The sequence below is a fragment of the Leucoraja erinacea genome, chromosome 6 (genome assembly GCF_028641065.1).
Source record: "Leucoraja erinacea ecotype New England chromosome 6, Leri_hhj_1, whole genome shotgun sequence".
NCBI lineage: Eukaryota > Metazoa > Chordata > Chondrichthyes > Rajiformes > Rajidae > Leucoraja > Leucoraja erinaceus.
The window spans coordinates 47,194,110-47,217,551 of NC_073382.1; the positions used below are offsets into that span (position 1 = coordinate 47,194,110).

The 23,442-nt window shown below is 42.8% G+C and overlaps 2 protein-coding genes across 3 annotated transcripts in view; both read right to left on the bottom strand.

The window, feature by feature from the left end:
• The window catches only part of rpl21 (ribosomal protein L21), a 183,879-nt gene extending 178,044 nt beyond the window's left edge, over positions 1 to 5,835 (bottom strand). The window contains exon 1 of the mRNA XM_055636911.1: positions 5,823 to 5,835. The gene's annotated coding sequence lies outside the window, so the exon portion shown is untranslated. The remainder of the gene's footprint in view (positions 1 to 5,822) is intronic.
• Positions 5,836 to 21,104: 15,269 nt separating this feature from the next.
• The window catches only part of wasf3b (WASP family member 3b), a 66,925-nt gene continuing 64,587 nt past the window's right edge, over positions 21,105 to 23,442 (bottom strand). Inside the window, exon 9 of one of the 2 annotated variants that reach the window (XM_055636912.1) lies at positions 21,105 to 22,610. In XM_055636912.1, the coding sequence (XP_055492887.1) occupies positions 22,453 to 22,610 (158 nt within the window). In that variant the 3' untranslated portion in view covers positions 21,105 to 22,452. The remainder of the gene's footprint in view (positions 22,611 to 23,442) is intronic. The other variant, XM_055636913.1, reaches the window with a different exon arrangement.

The window sequence follows — 23,442 nt, forward strand, 5'->3', positions numbered from 1 at the left end:
TCTGTGCCTCTTGCCTGACGGAAGTGGGGAGAAGATGGAATGCCCGAGGTGAGACTGGTCCTTGATTATGCTGGTGACCTTGACATTCGCCTCCACCACCACTCCCGGCATAGCGTCCCAGGCACCACTCTATGTGTAAAAAAAATGTGCGCGCAAATGCTGGGGATGAGGGGGAATGGAGGAGGATAGGGTTAGGAAGAGTCGCACTTCGGGGAGGGTTATCGTGACTTGCGTCACAACGGGGATCTCTGGCCTCACAACGGGAAACAGTCAGCCGTGTGGGGGAGCAGGGAGGTAGGGGGATTATAGAAACATAGAAATATAGAAACATAGAAAATAGAAGCAGGAGTAGGCCATTCGGCCCTTCGAGCCTGCACCGCCATTCAATATGATCATGGCTGATCATCCAACTCAGTATCCTGTACCTGCCTTCTCTCCATACAGCCCGATACCTTTAGCCACAAGGGCCACATCTAACTCCATCTTAAATATAGCCAATGAACTGGCCTCAACTACCTTCTGTGGCAGAGAATTCCAGAGATTCACCACTCACTGTGTGAAAAATGTTTTCCTCATCTCGGTCCAAAAAGATTTCCCCCTTATCCTTAAACTGTGACCCCTTGTTCTGGATTTCCTCAACATCGGGAACAATCTTCCTGCATCTAGCCTGTCTAACCCCTTAAGAATTTTGTCAGTTTCTATAAGATCCCCCCTCAATCTTCTAGATTCTAGCAAGTACAAACCGAGTCTATCCAATCTTTCTTCATATGAAAGTCCTGACATCCCAGGAATCAGTCTGGTGAACCTTCTCTGTACTCCCTCTATGGCAAGAATGTCTTTCCTCAGATTAGGAGACCAAAACTGTACGCAATACTCCAGGTGTGGTCTCACCAAGACCCTGTGCAGTAGAACCCCCCCGCTCCTATACTCAAATCCTTTTGCTACGAATGCTAACATACCATTCGCATTCTTCACTGCCTGCTGCACCTGCATGCCTACCTTTAATGACTGGTGTACCCTGACACCCAGGTCTCGTTGCATCTCCCCTTTTCCTAATCGGCCACCATTCAGATAATAGTCTACTTTCCTGCTTTTGCCACCAAAGTGGATGACCTCACATTTATCCACATTGTACTGCATCTGCCCACTCACCCAGCCTATCTAAGTCACCTTGCAGCCTCCTAGCATCCTCCTCACAGCTAACACTGCCCCCCAGCTTTGTGTCATCCGCAAACTTGAAGATGTTGCATTCAATTCCCTCGTCCAAATCATTAATATATATCGTAAATAGCTGGGGTCCCAGCACTGAGCCTTGCGGTACCCCACTAGTCACTGCCTGCCATTGTGAAAAGGACCCATTTACTCCTATTCTTTGCTTCCTGTCTGCCAGCCAGTTCTCTATCCACATCAATACTGAACCCCCAATACCGTGTGCTTTAAGTTTGTATACTAATCTCTTATGTGGGACCTTGTCAAAGCCTAAGTCCAGATATAACACATCCACTGGTTCTCCCCTATCCACTCTACTAGTTACATCCTCGAAAAATTCTATAAGATTTGTCAGACATGATTTACCTTTCGTAAATCCATGCTGACTTTGTCCAATGATTTCACCACTTTCCAAATATGCTGATATCCTATCTTTAACAACTGACTAGCAGTTTCCCCACTACCGATGTTAGACTAACTGGTCTGTAATTCCCCGTTTTCTCTCTCCCTCCCTTTTTAAAAAGTGTAGTTACATTAGCTACCCTCCAATCCTCAGGAACTACTCCAGAATCTAAAGAGTTTTGAAAAATTAACACTAATGCAGCCACTATTTCTGGAGCTACTTCCTTAAGTACTCTGGGATGCAGCCTATCTGGCCCTGGGGATTTATTGGCCTTTAATCCATTCAATTTACCTAACACCACTTCCCGGCTAACCTGGATTTCACTCAGTTCCTCCATCTCATTTGACCCCCGGTCCCCTGCTATTTCCGGCAGATTATTTATGACTTCCTTAGTGAAGACAGAATGAAAGTAGTTATTCAATTGGTCTGCCATGTCCTTGTTCCCCATGATTACTGTTCCCCATGATTACTGACTGCAAGGGACAGGGACCTACATTTGTTTTAACCAATCTTTTTCTCTTCACATATCTATAAAAACCTTTGCAGTCAGTTTTTATGTTCCCCGCCAGTTTTCTTTCATAATCTATTTTCCCTTTCCTAATTAAGCCCTTTGTCCTCCTCTGCTGGACTAAATTTCTCCCAGTCCTCTGGTAGGCTGCTTTTTCTGGCTAATTTGTATGCTTCATCTTTTGTTTTGATACTATCCATGATTTCGCTTATTATCCACTTATGGAGGGAGGGAGGGAGGGAGTGACTGATGGTAGGGGAAAGAAGAGGGAGGGAGAGGTGAGTGGGGGAGGGGAGGAGGAGAGGGGAAAGAAGAGGGAGGGTCAAGAGGAGAGGAAGGGAGTGCTGGGGGATAAGTGGGAATGGAGGAGGATAGGGGTAGGAAGAGGGATGGCGAGGCGCTGTTGGGGAGGATTGCTGTGACTCGCGTCACAACGGGGATCTCTAACATCACAATATGAACCCGTCAGCCACGCCTGCGCAGTTGGGGGCTATGGGTGAATATTGCGTTTTGGGACCAGACATCTGTGCGACAGGGACCCAACGGGTCCCACTTGGTCTAGTCCCCTTTAAATTTTGCCCCTCTCACCTTAAAGCTATGACCTCCAGTCTTCGACGTTTCCATCCTGGGAGAAAGGTTCTGACTGTTTACTTTTTATCTGCTACTTCATGACCCAATAAAACCTTTGGAAAGAGTAACAACTATTTGACACTCTTGTCTATGCCTCTAATAATTTTATACACTTGTATCAGGTCTCCCCTCAACCTCCAGGAGAGGTTAACAGGGGAAATGCTGAAATTATTCCAAGAAAATAATATGTTAAAAAAAACCCTATTTTATAAAGGTCCCTAATGATCAATGTTCACCTGTCAACAATGCTTAAATGTAGTTGATTGTAGTCCATGGAAAACCATTTTTTTTTAAATTACGAATTACCAAGTCTGGTCATCATTTTGGACATTGGGTGTAAGAGTTAGGAAGTCATGATGCAGCTTGATATTAGAGCAGTATGTATGACAGGTTGAAGAAGGGTTTTGGCACGAAACGTTGCCTATTTCCTTCGCTCCATAGATGCTGCTGCACCTGCTGAGGTTCTCCAGCCTTTTTGTGTACCTTCGATTTTCCAGCATCTGCAGTTCCTTCTTAAAGAAACTGTATGACAGGTTCGATAGGCTTGGATTGTTTTAGTCATAGAGTCATACAACACAGACCTTCAGTCCAACATATCCATGCCATATCCATCTAAACCTTTCCTCTTTATGTACCTAAATGTCTTTTGAATATTGCTACAGTACCTCCCTCAACTACCTCCTCTGGCAGCTTATTCCATATACCGTGTAGAATAAACTTTTCTGTGTGAAAAAGTTGTCCCAAGGTCCCTATTCAATCTTTCTCCTCTCACCATAAACCTGTTATCTGGTTCTTGATTCCTCCACTTTGGGTAAGAGACCCTGTGCATTCACCCGATCTATTCCTCTGCCTTAATCTGTGGATTCCTTTCCTAAACCTCTCAACCTTTCTACCGCCGCCACCACTCATAAGTTCATGTCATAGGAGCAGAATTAGGACATTTGGCCCATCGTGTCTATCCTACCATTCCATCATGGCTGATCTATCTTTCCCTCTCAACACCATTCTCCTGCATTTTCCTGATAAGTTTAATTCCCTTACTAATCAAGAAACTGTCAATCTCGGCCTTAAAAATACCCAATGACATGGCCTCCACAGACTTCTGTGTCAATGAATTCCACAGATTCACCACCCTCTGCCTAAAGAAATGCCTCCTCATCTTGTTTCCAATGGTACTCAAACCTTCCACTATCACTTCCTTTGGAAGTATTAACTAAGAACAAAAGAACTCTTTAAAAAAAATAATAAACCTCACTGTCTACAAATTTTCCATTCATTAAGAATTTGCATTGCAACTTCTAATTTAAATCTGTTGAACATTTTTATTGCTCTCCGATTTATAAAGCTGTTCGCTTATAAATTCTAAGTTCTGTTAAGCAAAATGCTAGAAATAGATAATGGGATGGTAATCAATGTATGACATTTTTTTGTTTTATTCATAACAATAATTAATTTGAATCATGTTAGCTATCAGCCGAAATATCAGCAGTCTAGTTCTGAATCACTGCATAATAAATTTGTGTTTATACTGTATTTACACTGATTGAAATGTTGCAATGTGGAGATCTCTCATTTGAATAAATATTATAAATCTGCATCCCAGGACCCAGAAGGGTCTTGACCATTGACATCACCCATTCCTTCTCTCCAGAGATGCTGCCTGTCCCACTGAGTTACCCCAGCAATTTGTGTCTCCCAGGATAAATGGTGTTTTCATTGTAAAATAATTTTCGAGATAATCAAATGTTGATATAACTAGCATGAAACTTTTATCTGCTCTGTGATGTAGCCTGATCTAATATTTGCAGGAATAAAAAAAAAATTTAAATCTAAATCACACAAAATTCTGCTGGCACGTAGGAGCTTTCCTTTATCAGAAAATAAGGCCATTCATCTGATCAGCCTCCTGCCAGCAGGAGTTTTAGGGCAGGAGTTTTAGTTTTAGGGGGACACCGTGGCGCAACTGTAGAGTTGTTGCCTCACAACACAAGAGAGGCGGGTTCAATCCTGACTACGGGTGCTGTCTGTACAGAGTTTGTATGTTCTTCCTGTGACTGCGTGGGTTTTCTCTGGGTGCTCCGGTTTCCTCCCACACTCCAAAGACTTGGAAGATTTGTAGTTTAATGGGCTTCTGTAAAATGTATATTGTCCTTAGTGTGTGGGATAGGGCTAGTGTACGAGGTTATTGATGGTCGGCACGGACTCAGTGGGTTGAAGCTCCTGTTTCCATGCTGCATCTCTCTAGTCTAAAAATGTTCCGATACTATAAAACTCTGACCCCCAGTGTCGTGTCAATGGACGGCCCATGCTACCAACAAGGATTCAGCCTATCGAGCCCATGCCAACCATCGATCACCCATTAACTGTTCTCAATTAATACATCAAAAGAAAATGTGAAGTACGTAGAACAGAACAGTACAGTACAATCCCACCACAATCAGCTTGAACAAGGCACCCAAAACATCGCCAATCCATGTTCTCCAGAGGTATTGCCTGGCCCGCTGAGTTACTACAGCACTTTTTTTGTAAACAGCAACCACAGTTCTTTAATTTCCAGACTTATTCCAGTGTTGTTCCTTTGCAGTCTTTAATAACCAAGTGGGAAAATAGGCATCTTTTCATCACTCCTGCCTTCATAAACCTCATCATGTTGCTATTAGTATTTATCTTGCCTCTAGATGGCATAGGTTGACCATTTAGAACCGATCACCTTTCCATTCCCATACCGACCTTTTCCGTCATTGGCTTCCTCAACCAGAGTGAAGCCACACACAAACTGGAAGAACAGCACCTCATATTCCTCTTGGGTAGCATACAACCCAAAGGTATGAATATTAAATTCTCCAATTTCAAATAATACCCAATACTCAATATCTGCGCACATATTTCTTACTCCCAAGCACATCACCCTATTCGTCTTGTCTCCTCTTTACGCTCATCTCACATCTCTCCTATCTCCGACTCCCATTTCCCTTTCCTCCCCCCTGTCTACTTCCATCCATATCTCTCCCTCCAGCTTTACATTTCCCTCCTCATAGAGCTTGCAAACAGCCCCTTTGGCCCAACTAACATGCCCCATGTACACTAGTCCCACCTGCCTGTGTTTGGCCCATCATATCATATCATATCTATCATATCATATTCATATATCTATTAAAACTGTGTGTGTGTGTGTGTGTGTGTGTGTGTGTGTGTGTGTGTGTGTGCGCGTGTGTGTGTGTGTCATTTTGCATGTGAAACGGGAACATTTTTACATCTTTCAGCAGAGATTTTCCTTGCGAGTTTAGAAATCCACTCCTCTGTACCTTTGGTACATTATTTTCCTGACTTTTTTAATTAAAATTGTTGATCAAACTGACCTTTTTTTAAAAATCTGACCGCTGTCCAGCTGCTGACGTTACAATAACAGTGAAATTTTTACATCTTCTGGGAGAAAATTTCCTTATGATTTCAAAAATCCAATCCTCTATCAATTTGGTCGACTATTTCCAGAGATATTTACTAAAATTTATCACCAAACTGACATTTAAAAAAAATATTAAGGTTGCCCAGCTGCTCACCTCACAATGCCTTTGCACCTGGCCTAACTGCTTCCTGGCCCTGCCCAGCCCTGCCCCCCCAGCCTGCCTGGTGGCCCCACCTCACAATGCCTTTGCACCTGGCCCAACTGCTCCCCAGCCTGACAGGGTGGCGAGCCTGCCAGGTTGTTGATTACATTGTTTTTCATTGAATTGAATGGAATTATTTCTCACTTAACATCACTAATTCTTAACCTTAACTTTTACTTTCAAAACAGTTTTTTAAAAATAAATTCGCTGTCTTCATTGATAGCTTAGATCGGACCCGCTGTGTGAGAGTGAAGCGACAGGCTCCTCCCCTGAATTCCATAGAGCTGCCAACAGCTTTTGTGCATGAGACGCGGACGCTTCATTTCCAGACCATTCTGAACACTTGACGCACGGTTGCATTTTGCTCTCTCTGTCTCTCTCTCACGCCATCTCTTTCTCCCCCCCTCTCTCTCTCCCCCACCCTCCCTCCTCTAAAACCCCCTTCCACCCTCCCTCCCCTAAACCCCCTTCCCCCCTCCCTCCCCTAGATCCCCTTCCCCCCTCCCTCCCCTAAACCCCCTTCCCCTCCCCTCCCTAAACCCCCTTCCCCCCTCCCCACCCCCCCTTCCCCCCCCCCTCCCCCCCCCCCCCCCCCCCCCCCCCCTCTCCCTTCTTGGTTCTTGGGTTCTTGGTCCTCCAAAATATTCCAAATGGAATTTAAACTGGAGGTGGTGAAGGGGGGGCTTAAGCCAGAAAGGGTTATTGGGAAGAAAGAGCTACTTTAAATTTAGTTGCATCTGGTTGGGTAACTATAGTAGGGTGGAGATTATTCCATGATTTAATTGTGCGGGGGAAGAATGAATTGCTGTACACATCTGTCTTTGTAGCTGGTATCACAAATTGAATCGAATGCCCTCGTCTGCTCCTAATTGGTTTGGGTATGGTGTAGGTCTAGTAATCTATGTCGAGCTGACCATTTTACATTTTGTAAAAACAGGTCAAACGGTGAGCTTCACGTCTGTCTTGGAGAGGGTTCCACCCCAGAGAATTCAGAAGTTTGGTGACACTCGCTTCTCTCTCATAGGTGTTAGTAACAAATCGAGCTGCCTGTCTCTCTTCCTCCCCCCTCTCTCCCCTCCCATCTCTCTCCTCCCATCTCTCTCACCCCTCCTCCCCCACCCTCCCCCCATTCCCTGTCTCTTGCCCTTCTGTCTCTGCCCCTTTCTCTCTGTCTCTCCCCATTCTCTCTCTCCCTCCCCTCCACCCTCCCTCTCTAGACGCGCTTGCAAGTTGTGGGCTATGCGTCAGTGGATAGGGCGGTAATGGGGTAAAAGGAGCAAATTAATAATATTAATATATCAAGGGGGGTAGTTGTGTGTGTGACGCTGCTGTGAACTAAACCATTGTTTATTTCTCATTTTCATAGCATTGAATTAGCTCTCACTTCTTTCCAAAAATCAGCAGCGCTGTGAAGGGCCTGTCCCACTTATGTGTCCTTGGCACGCAAATTACGCGACCTCGCGGTCTCATTGAGGCACATGGGCATCGTATGGCTGTGCAGGGCTGGTCCCACTGAGAAGCACGGAGTGGTATGTAGTTGTGCGCAACATCGTGCGGGGCTCCGAAATTTTTGTAGCGAACAAAATCTTCGCTCGCCAACTACCTGTCGCGTACCTGACGGCCAAAGTGGGTCAGGCCCAAGACCCTGGCGCGACGCAACATCTCAGCTGCAACAGCAGCAGAAGCAGGCAAACGATCGCCGAACTCGGCCTGGAGCCCTCGGCCGTTGCAGTCCGGTTCCGCCCGCACTTCTACTCCCAGAGCGTGGCCAAGAAAATTGAAGACGGACACAAATTGCTGGAGTAACTCAGCGGGACAGGCAGCATCTCTGGGGAGAAGCAATGGGTGACGTTTCAGGTCAAGACCCTTCTTTCAGACTGACAAAGAGTCTCGAGACGAAACGTCACCCATTCCATCTCTCCACAGATGCTGCCGGTCCCACTGAGTTACTCCAGCATTTTGTGTCCGTCTTCAAATGACGTCACGCGCTCCAGATGGCTGTGCGGTTGAATGAAGTCGCGCGGGACCGTCGTGGCTTAACGCGACCATGAGGTTGTGTAAATTGCGTGCCAAGGACACGTAAGTGGGACAGGCACTTTATTTAGCAGCTTCTTAGCCATGGAATCAGCCCTCATGGCTTGCTCATTTTTACAGATGAAGCAAACAGCATACTTATATCTTGCATTAGTAAGCTTCTTGTACTAAAACACAGGCCCGTCTGGGTCTACCTGCCATAGCCCATGATTTAGTGGCTTCACGGGTTTCAGTATGATACTCAGCTACATATTTATTCCAGTCAGCCCTGTGTTATGTGTCTTATTTTTATGCTTGCAGTAGGGCTTACTGTCTACACATAAAGCGCTTACTATATCATTATACATGGAGCAGATATCTCTCCTATGCTTCATATCCTTACAATTAACATTACTACATATTATTGCATCTTTAGGTAGATGAATATTGCTTCAGGATTTATCTGTATGGGCATAATAGGCTAAGATGTCTTCCTTTGTGAGGGTTGACCAGTCCAGTTTTTCTGTGTTAAAGCTATTTCTATCTTTGGATACCACAGGTAGGTGTTCAACATTTATTGTCATAGCAACAGGTATATGATCAGTCATTGCTGCCCCGTACAAAATGCTCATACACCCCAATGAGGCATTTGCATCAGCTGTACTAATACAGTGGTCCAGCCATGACGTGGTGTGCCAGGCCTCACTAATATAAGTATAGCTATCTGTAGGTAAAAGCACTTTGCTTGACAATATTAAATTATTTTCTTGACAGAACTGAGCCATATGATTGGCAAATAATGAGTTCCTGTCTGAGATATCTGCATTCATATCCCCAATGACATATACACTACAATGATTATTGTTTTGAATAATGGAATCGATGAAAGCAAGCCTATTTAAATATTCATCCTCATTCTGATGGCATTCATAGGGTGTATACACATTCAGGATAACAAATTCCTTGTTGTTGTGAGCAAAGTGTATTGCAATGCACCAATCAGCATCAATGCACCAAGTTCGCTGACGACACCACTGTTGTGGGACGTATCACTGATGGGGATGAGTCGAAGTATAGTAGAGAGATCGAGCAACTGTCCATATGGTGCCAGCGCAATAACCTGACCCTCAACACCAGCAAAACCAAGGAACTGATTGTGGACTTTGGAAGGAGTAGGATGGGGACCCACAGCCCCGTTTATATCAACGGGTCGATGGTTGAAAGGGTCAAGAGCTTTAAATTCCTGGGCGTGCACATCTCTGAAGATCTTTCCTGGTCCGAGAACACTAATGCAATTATCAAGAAAGCTCATCAGCGCCTCTACTTCCTGAGAAGATTACGGAGAGTTGGTTTGTCAAGGAGGACTCTCTCTAACTTCTACAGGTGCACAGTAGAGAGCATGCTGACCAGTTGCATCGTGGCTTGGTTCGGCAACTTGAGCACCCTGGAGAGGAAAAGACTGCAAAAAGTAGTAAACACTGCCCAGTCCATCAAAACCATATAATCATATAACCATATAACAATTACAGCACGGAAACAGGCCATCTCGACCCTTCTAGTCCGTGCCGAACACATATTCTCCCCTAGTCCCATATACCTGCGCTCAGACCATAACCCTCCATCCTTTCCCGTCCATATAACTATCCAAGTTATTTTTAAATGATAAAAACGAACCTGCCTCCACCACCTTCACTGGAAGCTCATTCCACACAGCTACCACTCTCTGAGTAAAGAAGTTCCCCCTCATGTTACCCCTAAACGTCTGTCCCTTAATTCTCAAGTCATGTCCCCTTGTTTGAATCTTCCCTACTCTCAGTGGGAAAAGCTTATCCACGTCAACTCTGTCTATCCCTATCATCATTTTAAAGACCTCTATCAAGTCCCCCCTTAGTCTTCTGCGCTCCAAAGAATAAAGCCCTAACTTGTTCAACCTTTCTCTGTAACTGAGTTGCTGAAACCCAGGCAACATTCTAGTAAATCTCTTGTACGCTCTCTATTTTGTTGACATCCTTCCTATAATTAGGTGACCAAAATTGTACACCATACTCCAGAATTGAACTCACCAATGCCTTGTACAATTTTAACATTACATCCCAACTTCTATACTCAATGCTCTGATTTATAAAGGCCAGCACACCAAAAGTTTTCTTTACCACCCTATCTACATGAGATTCCACTTTCAGGGAACTGTGCACAGTTATTCCCAGATCCCTCTGTTCACCTGCATTCTTCAATTCCCTACCATTTACCATGTACGTCCTATTTTGACTTGTCCTGCCAAGATGTAGCACCTCACACTTATCAGCATTAAACTCCATCTGCCATCTTTCAGCCCACTCTTCCAACTGGCATAAAACTCTCTGTAGACTTTTAAAATCTACTTCATTATCCACAACCCCACCTATCTTAGTATCATCTGCATACTTACTAATCCAATTTACCACACCATCATCCAGATCATTGATGTACATGACAAACAACAGTGGACCCAACACAGATCCCTGTGGCACCCCACTAGTCACTGGCCTCCAACCTGACAAACAGTTATTCACCATTACTCTCTGGTATCTCCCATTCAGCCACTGTTGAATCCATCTTGTTACTCCACCATTAATACCCAACAATTGAACCTTCTTAACCAACCTTCCGTGAGGAACCTTGTCAAAGGCCTTACTGAAGTCCATATATACAACATCCACTGCTTTACCCTCATCAATTTCCCGAGTAACCTCTTCAAAAAATTCAAGAAGATTAGTTAAACATGACCTTCCAGGCACAAATCCATGTTGACTGTTCCTAATCAGACCCTGTTTATCCAGATGATTATATATATTATCTCTAAGTATCCTTTCCATTAATTTGCCCACCACTGACGTCAAACTAACAGGTCTATAATTGTTAGGTTTACTCTTAGACCCCTTTTTAAACAATGGAACAACATGCGCAGTACGCCAATCCTCCGGCGCTATTCCCATTTCTTTTTTTTTTTTTTTTTTTTTTATTTTATTAGAAGTTAATACAGCACAAAACAGTACAGTGGCACCTAATTTTAGGTGCCAACTATGTAATACCGTAATCCATTCTATGTACAACCTCTAGTTTTATGTTATAAGAAGGAAGTAAGCAGGACAAGAAAAAGAAAACAATAGAAAGGGGAAAAAGTGGAAAAATAGATGGTAGAGAGTAGAAAAACGTGAAGTGTGTATATAAAAAATAAAAAAAGGAAGAGAGAAAGTGGAAAGTAGAAATAGAAGAGAAGGCCCCTTAAAAGAGAATTTTTCAAATCTGTATTCGGAGATGTAGATCTATCCGCGTCATGAACTGAAATCAGCAATCCTTACGGTACCGCTGCATCACATGATTCCAAAAAGTCGATGAAAGGAGACCAACTCCTTTAAGAATTGGTCATATTTATCTATTAGTCGGAGTCTCATTTCTTCAAGGCGTGCTATGTCCATCATATTCCTAATCCACATTTTAACAGTTGGTGTGGTTGTATTTTTCCAAAATTTAAGTATCAATTTCTTTCCAATTATTAGCCCAGCTATTCCCATTTCTAATGACATTTGAAATATTTCTGTCATAGCCCCGGCTATTTCTACACTAACTTCCCTCAATGTCCTAGGGAATATCCTGTCCGGACCTGGAGACTTATCCACTTTTATATTTTTCAAAAGTGTCAGTACTTCCTCTTATTTGAATCTCATAGTTTCCATAGCTACTCTACTCGTTTCCCTTCCCTCACATAATTCAATATCCTTCTCCTTGGTGAATACCGAAGAAAAGAAATTGTTCAATATCCCCCCCCATCTCTTTTGGCTCTGCAGATAGCTGTCCACTCTGACTCTCTAATGGACCAATTTTATCCCTCGTTATCCTTTTGCTATTAATATAGCTGTAGAAACCCTTTGCATTTACTTTCACCTTACTTGCCAAAGCAACCTAATATCTTCTTTTAGCTTTTCTAATTTCTTTCTTAAGATTCTTTTTACATTCTTTATACTCCTCAAGCACCTCATTTACACCATGCTGCCTATAATAATTGTAGATCTATGTTCTATGTGCTGAAGCAAAGCAAGAATTTCATTGTCCTATCAGGGACACAAGACAATAAACTCACTTGAACTTGAGCATCAAGCCGAACCACATTTATTGATGAGTCAAGCTTCTTGTTCCATAGAATAGCCACACCCCCTGGTATCCTACCTCTGACTATGCCCATGCCAAGGTCAATTGCAGACTCCCCAGCCCCATGAAAGTTGTCATTGAGAGAATTGAGTTTGTCCAAGTCTTGCTTCGCTAAGAATGTCTCTTGCATACATAGTATGTCACAGTTACATAGAAACATAGAAAATAGGTGCAGGAGTAGGCCCATTCGGCCCTTCGAGCCTGCACCGCCATTCAATATGATCATGGCTGATCATCCAACTCAGTATCCTGTACCTGCCTTCTCTCCATACAGCCCGATACCTTTAGCCACAAGGTCCGCATCTAACTCCCTCTTAAATATAGCCAATGAACTGGCCTCAACTACCTTCTGTGGCAGAGAATTCCGGAGATTCACCACTCTCTGTGTGGAAACTGTTTTTCTCATCTCGGTCCTAAAAGATTTCCCCCTTATTCTTAAACTGTGACCCCTTGTTCTAGACTTCCCCAACATCGGGAACAATCTTCCTGCATCTAGCCTGTCCAACCCCTTAAAAATTTTGTAAGTTTCTATAAGATCACCCCTCAATTTTCAAAATTCTAGCGAGTACAAGCCGAGTCTATCCAGTTTTTCTTCATATGAAAGTCCAGACATCCCAGGAATCAGTCTGGTGAACCTTCTCTGTACTCCCTCTATGGCAAGAATGTCTTGCCATAGAGGGAGTTCTCCAGAAGGTTGTCAACATCTGAGCGGCAAGCTTTATCCCCTGCGCTCTGGCCCAAACGCAAGCCACGACAGTTGTACGATAGAACCCGAACGGTCATTTAGCGAGACTAGTGAGTGCTCCTAGCACCAGCAGGCACACTCATTCCCCCCGCAGCAGGCGCAGTGCTTGATCCGATGACTCCAACCCTGCACTGCTCGTAATAGCGCCTGACAAATACCCCTTCTGGCCAGAGCTCCGGATGGTACATTTCACCAACCTCATTACATTCCGCAGATACTTTAAATGAACTGTATCTACTGTGTACAGTGTCAATCTTCTCACAGGTAACTTCACGGCCAAGTTTTTCTTTAAGATACACAGATAAAGTTTCGGCAACTAGGCCCGGTGAAAACATGGAGGCAAAAATACTCCCCAGTTTAGTCTTGATCATTTTGATGTTACCTGCAGCTCCGGTACCAATAATAGGCACAGCGTAGTGCATTTCTTTATCCTCCCCGTGGCAATAGTGCGCAATCTTGGCCCACCACCAGTGTTCTCTGGAGCATGACATCGAACCTTTTTCACAACATGACTCCACTTTGGAGAGCCTGGCAAAGACTTTAATCCACTGGGACTATCCGTTGTCGTAGCCCTCTCCACGTTTAAGGCAAGGCCCTCCACCGCAGCCCTCACTCCGACAACCAAGCTAGAGGCTCCTGCTGGTGCAGCTCCCAACGCTGTGCTTGCCATGCCAATGGCTCCATCCATCACTGCCGACGCATCCGGACCACCGCCCCGAGTCAGGTCAGTGATGTGCTCCAATGCACACACTGGAGTAGTGATCAAGGTGCGCTCCAATGCACCCACTCGGCGATCAATTTCCTCTGTGATGGCACGGAAATCTTCGCATACATCAGCCTGGAGCTGCATGGCGTGCTTCATAGAGCAGACCTCAACGTACAGCTGCTCCATTCTCCCAAGGAGGATCGAGACATCCATGTAAGTAAATGTCACCGATTTCATCTAAGTAATGAGAGACAAACATGGGAGTATTCTCCCCACAATCATTCATTACTCTAAGGCAACTCTTTATGTTGTTGACGTCTTCCTGTGCCCCTTTATGGGGAACGTTCCGCTGTGTAGTGGGGCAGAGTTCAAACAGAACTTTCTTCAAGGACTCTATCCACTCAGAATCAAAAGTATTTGCAGCCAAAAGGACAATCTCATCCTGGCTTAATGTCTTAATTTTTTCAGCAACTTATTCTCGACACATTACTGATTAAAATAAAAGACTTTGAAATTAAAATCAGTAGCTTCAAATGATGACAATGCCTCAGCTAGCAGTGCTGAGCCTCAGTGAGGATTTCATCCTATATTTGACACGTTATTCGCGATTAAAGCTTTAAAAATGCCAACTTTCACAAGTTTTTTTCCATATTCTGATTCACATTTTCCCCCTAGGCAGAGATCACTTTCACTGAACATTTTATGCTTTATTTCTCGACTTATTACTGATTAAAGTTGAAAAAAAAATCAAAATACCTTCATTTTCTAACCGACCAGCTTCAACTGATGACATCACAATGGCAGCTTCAACTGATGATGTGCAGGGGAAGGCGAATTGCTGTTGCAACACGCAGGGCAAGTGCAATTGGAATTATTTTTTAAAATCAATGCTGAGGGAGGCAAGGGGAGTGCGGGAATCTTACGTTCGGGAACGGCTCGAGTTGGAGGATCACGCCTTCCGTGCAGGCTACGGGTAGGGAACGGATGTGTTGGGGGAGCAGTCCCAATGGGTCTGCAATTGGTCTAGTATCTCTCTAAAACTAACCTATCCAAGTACCTGTCAAAATTATTTTTAAATGTTGTGATAGTATCTGATTTAACTACGTCCTATGGCAGCTCTTTCCATACACCCACCACCCTTTTTGATGAAGAAGTTATCCCTCAGGTTCCCATAAAATATTTCCCCCCTCACCTTAAACCTATGTCCACTATTCCTACTCTGGGCAAAAGACTCATCCTGCACAAGAAATAAAGTCAAAAGCTCTAAAGAATGAAGTCCACTTCTTTCTTTTTCTGACATCCTTTTGTCTCCTTTTCAACCCCACCTCTCGTTTTCTATCTTTCTCCCCTCAACTCTATCAGTCTGGTGAAAGGATCCAAAACATCATCTATTAATTTCCCTCCACAGATACTGCCCTATAGTTCCACTACCATTTTGGCATTTGCTCAAGATTCTAATATCTACAGTCTATTGTGTCACTGGAACCAATTATTTGTTTAGTAGTGAGAATCGTAGAATCATACAGCATGGAAACAGGGCCTTTAGCCCAATTTGCCTATACCGACCAAGATGCCCTATCTAAGCTAGTTCCACCTGCCCGCGTTTGGCCCACATTCCTCTAAACCTTACCTATCCATGTACCTATCCAAATGTGTTTTAAATATTATTATAGTACCTGCTTCAACTCCCTCCTCTGACAGCTCATTTCATATACCCACCATCCTCTGTGTGAAAAAGTAGCCCCTTTGGTTCCTATTGAATATAATTCTTCTCACCTTAAACTATGACCTCTAGTTCTTGATTTTGGTTCTGATTTTGTAAACACAATCCAGAATTTTGACCTTCTTGATAACTTGCCATTTATGGGATGAAAATGAATTTGCCTTAGTCAAGACATCAGCATCTTGTGTGGGCTAGAAAGCTTGTAACTGACAGCCAGATACTTTGTGCCGCTGGAATGGATAAGTCTAAAATATTATAGTTGTATAATTATTGAAATAAACATTGGAATGACTAAATATTAAGAAACCAGTGTAGAATTGTGTGGAAAATTGCCATAAAGGAGTGATGTTAACAAATGGAAGGCAAACATGATTGCAATTTATAATCTGTTTAGACCAAACATACCACTGGAAGGACCATACAACAGTTGACAGTGGAAACACTTTGTTCTTTATAATTCTCACACTATTCAATTAGCTCATGATGTTGTGACCTTTTAGTGCCAATTCTGTTAAAATTCTTAGCAGCTTGGCAAAAAGACGTAAGCTTCAACTTGGAGTTAGTCATAGAGTCGTACAGCGTGGGAACAGGCCCTTCTGCCCAACTTGCCCAGACCTGCCAACATGTCCCATCACACTAGTCCCACCTGCCTGCATTTGGCCCATGTCCCTCTAAACTTATCTTATTCACGTACCTGTCTAAATGTTTCTTAAACATTGCGATTGTACATGCCTCAATTACCTCCTCCGGCAACTCGTTCCATATACCCATCACTCTTTGTGTAAAAATGTTACCCCTCAGGTTCCTATTAAATCTTTCCCCCTTCACATACTCTGGTTCTCGATACCTATAAATGATAGACAATAGGTGCAGGAGTAGGCCATTCGGTCCTTCGAGCCAGCACTGCCATTCACCTCCAATCAGTACCCCGTTCCTGCCTTTTCCCCATTTCCCCCGACTCCACTATCTTTAAGAGTCCTATCTAGCTCTCTCTTGAAAGTATCCAGAGAACCAGCCTCCACCACCCTCTAAGGCAGAGAATTCCACAGGCTCACAACTCTGTGTGAAAAAGTGTTTCCACATCTCCGTTCTAAATGGCTTACCCCTTATTCTTAAACTGTGGCCCCTGGTTCTGAACTCCCCTAACATTGGGAACATGTTTCCTGCCTCTAGCGTGTTCAAGCCCTTAATAATCTTATACGTTTCAATAAGATTCCCTCTCATCCTTCTAAATTCCAGCGTATACAAGCCCAGCTGCTCCATTCTCTCAGCATATGACAGTCCCATCCCAGGAATTAACCTTGTGAACCTATGCTGCACTCCCTCAATAGCAAGAATGTCCTTCCTCAATTTTGGAAAGAAAAATTGCACACAATACTCCAGTTGTGGTCTCACTACTGCCCTGTACAACTGTAGAAGGACCGATTTGCTCCCATACTCAACTCCTCTAATTATGAAGGCCAACATGCCATTCGCTTTCTTTACTGCCTGCTGTAGCTGCATGCTTACTTTCATTGACTGATGGACAAGGACCCCCCAGATCCCGTTGTACTTCCCCTTTTCCCAACTGACACCATTTAGATAATAATCTGCCTTCCTGTTTTGCTACCAAAGTGGATAACCTCACATTTATCCACATTAAACTGCAGCTGCCATGCATCTGCCCACTCACCCAACCAGTCCAAGTCACCCTGCATTCTCATAGCATCCTCCTCACAGTTCACACTACTATGTTCCCCAACTATGGGCAAAAGACTGTGCATTTACGTGATCCATTCCTCCAATGTTTTTGTACACTTCTAAAAGATCACCCCTCATCCTCCTGAACTCCAAGTAAAGCCCTCGCCTGCTCACCTCTCCCTATAGCACCCCCTCGGGTGAACCGCCGGCCAATGGCAACATCCCCGTAACTCTTCTCAGCACCCTTTCCAGGTTGAAAACATCTTTCCTATAACATGGTGCGCTGAATTGAATACAGTACCCGATATTATTCCTTAAATGTGTTGGCAGAGGTTCTGCAGAAGGTGGATATCTTAAGTAATTTAATTTCTTGGCAATTATCAGTGTTTAAGGCTAATTATATATCATGTTATCAAAAATAGCAAACCTTTCTCCATTTAAGATCTCACTGGCATACAAACAAAACCAACAGCTTCCAAATCCAAGTGTAAAATTACCTGTCAGTATAAAAATAGTTAAGCAGCATTACTGAGGCTGTTTCCAGCCAGAAATTGCAATGCCTTATGTCTAATTAGGAATTATTCAGGTTGGGATATGTGAAATGGCTAATGAGATAAGTTACTGAAGCTCATGCAAGGTATGGTTTTTGGTTTCATAGAATTACTGGTCTTACATGGAACAATACAACACAGGAACAGGCCATTTGGCCCGCAATATCCATGCTGAACATGATGCCAAGTTAAAGTAATCTCCTCTGCCTGCACACGATTCATATCCCTCCATATCCATGTATCCATGGTGATCACATTTCACTGTGCCAACTGGCACATGTGACAAATAAATGTATCTTGTATCTTGTCTTGTATCTATCCAAAAGCATCTGAAATGTCACTATTGTTTCTACCAGCTTCCCTGGCTACGCATTCCAAGCACCCATCCCTTTAAATTTTGCCCTCTCACATTAAAGGTAGCACAGGAACAGTCCCTTTGGCCCAGAGTGTCTATGCCAAACATGATGCCAAGTTAAAACTAATCTTTGACTGATGTGATCCATATCCCTCCGTTCCCTACATATCCATGTGCCTTTCTAAATGCCACTATCATATCTGCCTCCAGCACCATCCCTGGCAGCATGTTCCAGGCACCCACCTGTGTAAAAAAACTGGACCATCTCCTTTAAAATTTGCCCCTCTCATATTAAAGCTTTGTCATCTACTCTTGGACATCTCCAAGCCGGAATAAAGGTTCGACTGTCTATATCTATGCCTCTTATAATTTTATATACTTCTAGCACGTTCTCCCTCAGCTTCAGACACTCCAGGGGAAATAATCGGTCTTGGTTCTTGTTCCAGTAGCAAAAAAACAACAACCACCATGTATCTGGTTCTGCTCCTGGTCTTTGTGCAATTACTTTGGCAGATAAATCCAAGTGGGCCAACCGGCATTTTGAAGTACAATCAAAGTTAACAAAAAAGAAAGGAACTTTATGGAACTTCTGTCGCACATAAGGAAGCCAAGAATAATTGTGAATAATAATCAAAAATGCAGCATTGGTAGTATGACAGAAACATTTCGTATCAATGAGCTATGAACAAGATTCCCTGAGATCAATGGTGAACAGCAAGATACAGTGCCCTCCATAATGTTTGGGACAAAGACCCATCATTTATTTATTTGCTTCTGTCCTCCACAATTTGAGATTTGTAATAGAAAAAAAAAAAATCACATTTTCAACCAGTTCCTGCAAACCTGTGGTAGACAAAAATGCAGGAGAAACTCAGCGGGAGCAGCAGCATCTATGGAGCGAAGGAAATAGGCATGTTTTGGGCCAAAACCCTTCTTCAGACTGATCTGAAGTAAGCATGTAGGTTCAGCAGGCAGTGAAGAAAGTGAATGGCATGTTGGCCTTCATAACAAGAGAAGTTGAATATAGGAGCAAAGAGGTCCTCCTGCAGTTGTACAGGGCCCTAGTGAGCCCACACCTGGAGTATTGTGTGCAGTTTAGGTCTCCAAATTTGAGGAAGGACATTCTTGCTATTGAGTGTGCAGCATAGGTTCACAAGGCTAATTCCCGGGATGGCGAGACTGTCATATGCCTAGAGAATGGAGCAGCTGGGCTTGTATACTCTGGAATTTAGAAGGATGAGAGGGGATCATATTGAAACATATAATATTATTAAGGGTTTGGACATGCTAGATGCAGGAAAGAGGCAGAAGTTTCCGATGTTGGGGGAGTCCAGAACCAGGGGCCAGTTTAAGAATAAGGGGTAAGCCATTTAGAACAGAGATGAGGAAACACTTTTTCACATAGAGAGTTGTGAGTCTGTGGAATTCTCCATCTCAGAGGGCAGTGGAGGCCGGTTCTCTGGATACTTTCAAGAGAGAGCTAGATACAGCTCTTAATGATAGCGGAGTCAGGGGATACGGAGAGGCAGGAATGGGGTACTGATTGTGGATGATCAGCCATGATCACATTATTTGGCAGTGCTGACTCGAAGGGCTGAATGGCCTACTCCTGCACCAATTGTCTATTAAACTTTAAAATTACTATGCATGCAGTGGATTAAATATTTTCTATCAACAGTAACTGAATATAGGGATTTGGATTATTAATCAAAATGTAACCACTATTCAATATATTGGGCCCGAGCTCCAAAGAAACAATTTACACTTAAATAACACTTTTTACAACTTTAAGATGTCTCAAGGATTTTACACCTCATGAAAATAGCAATCAGTGCATACTAATAAATGACAAACAGTAATAGACTATATACTAAATGAATAGATCTGGCAAGGGTATAAGTATTGCCTGCATGTGGGACATTGCTTATCAAAATATAGCATGGAAAACTTTATTGCCACCTGAGAGCCTCACCCTTGTTAAGTTCCTGTCATGGACTATTATCCCAAGAATGGCAGGAACAGTTCCAGGAGCAACAATAAAGATGATCTTTGCATTAATACTAATTGATTATCATTGCAGTGGCACAACTGGTAGAGCTGCTGCCTCACAGCACTAGAGACCCGTGTTTGATCTTAACCTCGAGGACTGCATGTGTGGAGTTTCTACGGGTGCTCCTGTTTTCTCCCATATTCCAAAGATGTAAGAGTTTTTAGGTTAATTGGCCTCAGTAAATTGCCCCTATTGTGCAGGAGCGACCGAAAATTGGGATACCTACTCACATACACAACAGCACAGCAGTAGAGTTGCTGTTTTCCAGTGCTTGAGACCCGTGTTCAATCCAAACTACGGGTGCTGTCTGTGTAGAGTTTGTATGTTCTCCCTGTGACCACGTGGGTTTTCTATGGGTGTTCCCTGTGCCCGGAGGAAATTTCAGGTTTCCTCCCATATTCTAAAGACTTGCTGGTTTGTAGGTTAATTGGCTTCTGTAAAATTGCCCCACTAGTATGTACGATACAAATGTGGGATAACATGGAACTAGTGTACAGGTAATCAATGGTTGGCATGGGTCGGTGGGCCAAAAGGCCTGCTTTCATACTAAGCTAAACTAAAAAACGTTGTCACTGGGATTTCTGATGGAGTGAAAATATGGCCAGGCAGAAACTTCTAGTTTCCAACAATCTACATGCCCCAATGGTATTTCTGAGTTAGAGTTCTTAAGGTTACACAGTTACGTGTGTAAGGGCTATCTTCTAATGCTTGGAAGATAGATTTAAGTAATTCAAGAGAAATGGGAACAATTGTTCTTTTGCTGTTTAGTTTATTTTAATTCAAATTTCATAATTTCAGCCATTTTAATTTTACACATCTATAAGATCTGAAAATAAATTGTTGTAAATTGAAATTCAGTACGAAACAAATTGAGCTTAGCCAATGTTTACAGAGGGGTTTTGATGCATTTAAAAAAAATTGTTAATACTGTTAATATATTAAAACAAAAACAGTAATACCAAAGTAAGGGAACTTATTTGAATTACGTAGATTTATGACAATACATACTGTAATTAAAATAAATATTGAACCTTTGGCAATAAATCTGATGTTTACCTCAATATATACATCAGTAGAATAGTATAACATTTCTATGTATTATTATAATATCTTTTCCAATTTATGGTGCAATTTAGGTGGATAATCATTTAAAATATCAAAATAAAACTAGTAGATTGAGAATGAATGAGTTGCAAGTCTTACCTGCAGAATAATGTGGTACATAGTTATTTTGCAATTACTATCCTCAATGTTTATGCTCTATGGATAAATAGTCCTTTAAGTTCGATGAAAATTTAACTTTAGTTTAGCTAGTTACTTTCTTCAGTGATGGGGAAAATGTGTTGAACACACTGGTGAAAGGATATTGAATCATTATTACAGTGTTGGTATTCCAATTCCTGTTCTAAACAGATCCATATTCCCCCATAGATCCATTCTTTCTTGAATTGTGGAGTTACTTCAAATAGAAAACAGCAACCTTTATATAACACCATTCACATCCCTTTTGTGAAAACTGAAAAGAATTCTGTTGCTCGTGATATGCTTTCAACTAAAGTCACAGTTGTAACATGGAAAATCTAGCTCCCAAAAACTGCAAAATGAAAAGAACAAGATATTCTCTTCCAGTAATTTAAATGGCAAATATTTGCCAGGACCCCAGGGATAAGTTTCACCCATCTAAACCTGTGGAAAACAGGATGCTCATTGTGTACGCTTCAAAGTTTAACATTATTTTTTAAAATACATCAATGAAGCATTTTCAATAACACTGAAGCTGATGCTGAAATGGCCTACTACTTGGCATTTGGTTATGATCTTAACCTGTTCCTACAAAGTGTATCCATTGTAAATAAACAGCTGCATTTATACAATCCTAACAAAAGTCGTCATTGGTCACACTCCTGGATGGTGTTTTTAAATTATTCTTTTCATGAATAATTCTCACAATATATCAGCATTCTCTCTCGCCTCATCCACAATCCGTTTAAACAACTATATTGTTTCAGATTTGCTCCATGTTACTTTCCATGATAATTTAACATGAAGTAGCATATTTAAAAAAACTATGGAAGCACCCATGTTACTCAGACCAATCATTCTCATCAAATTCCGAATCATCATCTGAATCGCTATATTCCACGGCAATACGCCTGGACAAAATGGTCGCCACATCGTTCCCAACAGGCTCGCGCTTAGCCTCTTGCTCACGTTGCTCTTGAACTTTCTTCAGTTGAATTCCTAAAGCACAGAAAGTTGACTCCAGTAAGCAATGGCAGAACTGGAAATGCATCATGTCAATTTAAAATTGCTCCTTTATGCAAAATAAATCACAATCACCAATTCAAAAGTAAAAATTCACATAATTTTACCATTGAAGAACATGGATAGGTTCGGACTGTCTTTATAGCTATACATCATGGGTGGCCTCTGACTCGTTGAGGTGAGGGTAGAGGGTTACAGAGATAAAGCCTCTGTTGGGGACCGATTGTTCTGCATCAGGAAGAGGGAGGTCAGGGAAGGGATGGTGAAAACCATGTTCACCAGAGATGCTGCCTGACTTGCTGAGATGAACAAGTATTCATCCTAATGCTTGGAAATAAAATTATCGAAGGTTTGAATCGATTAACAAACGGAATGATGCATCAATTTAATTTCTATTTTCCAGATATTTATAAATACACTAGACTAAATGGGTCACACACACGGGAGGGCTGGTCCCCGAACGCAATATTCCACCTCTCCACCAATTCCAATATTGGTGGCCAGTGGGGTGGGGGGGGGGCTTTCTGGAGCGCTAGTATGGGTGTTGTGCACTGAAGGGACTGGATTCCAGAGGGCTAGTATGGACATTGTGGGCCAAATGGATTCTTGGGCTGGCAGCTCAGTCCCTCAGCCTGTTGTGCTGGCAGCTCACTCACAGCTGGTGGGCTGGCAGTTGACTTACGGCTATTCCTTGAAATTCCATTTCAAGCAGGGTGCAAGGCCACCAAATTCAAGTGCAGTTTCATACCACTTCAAGCAGGGTGCAAGGCCACCAAATTCAAGTGCAGTTTCATACCATTTCAAGCAG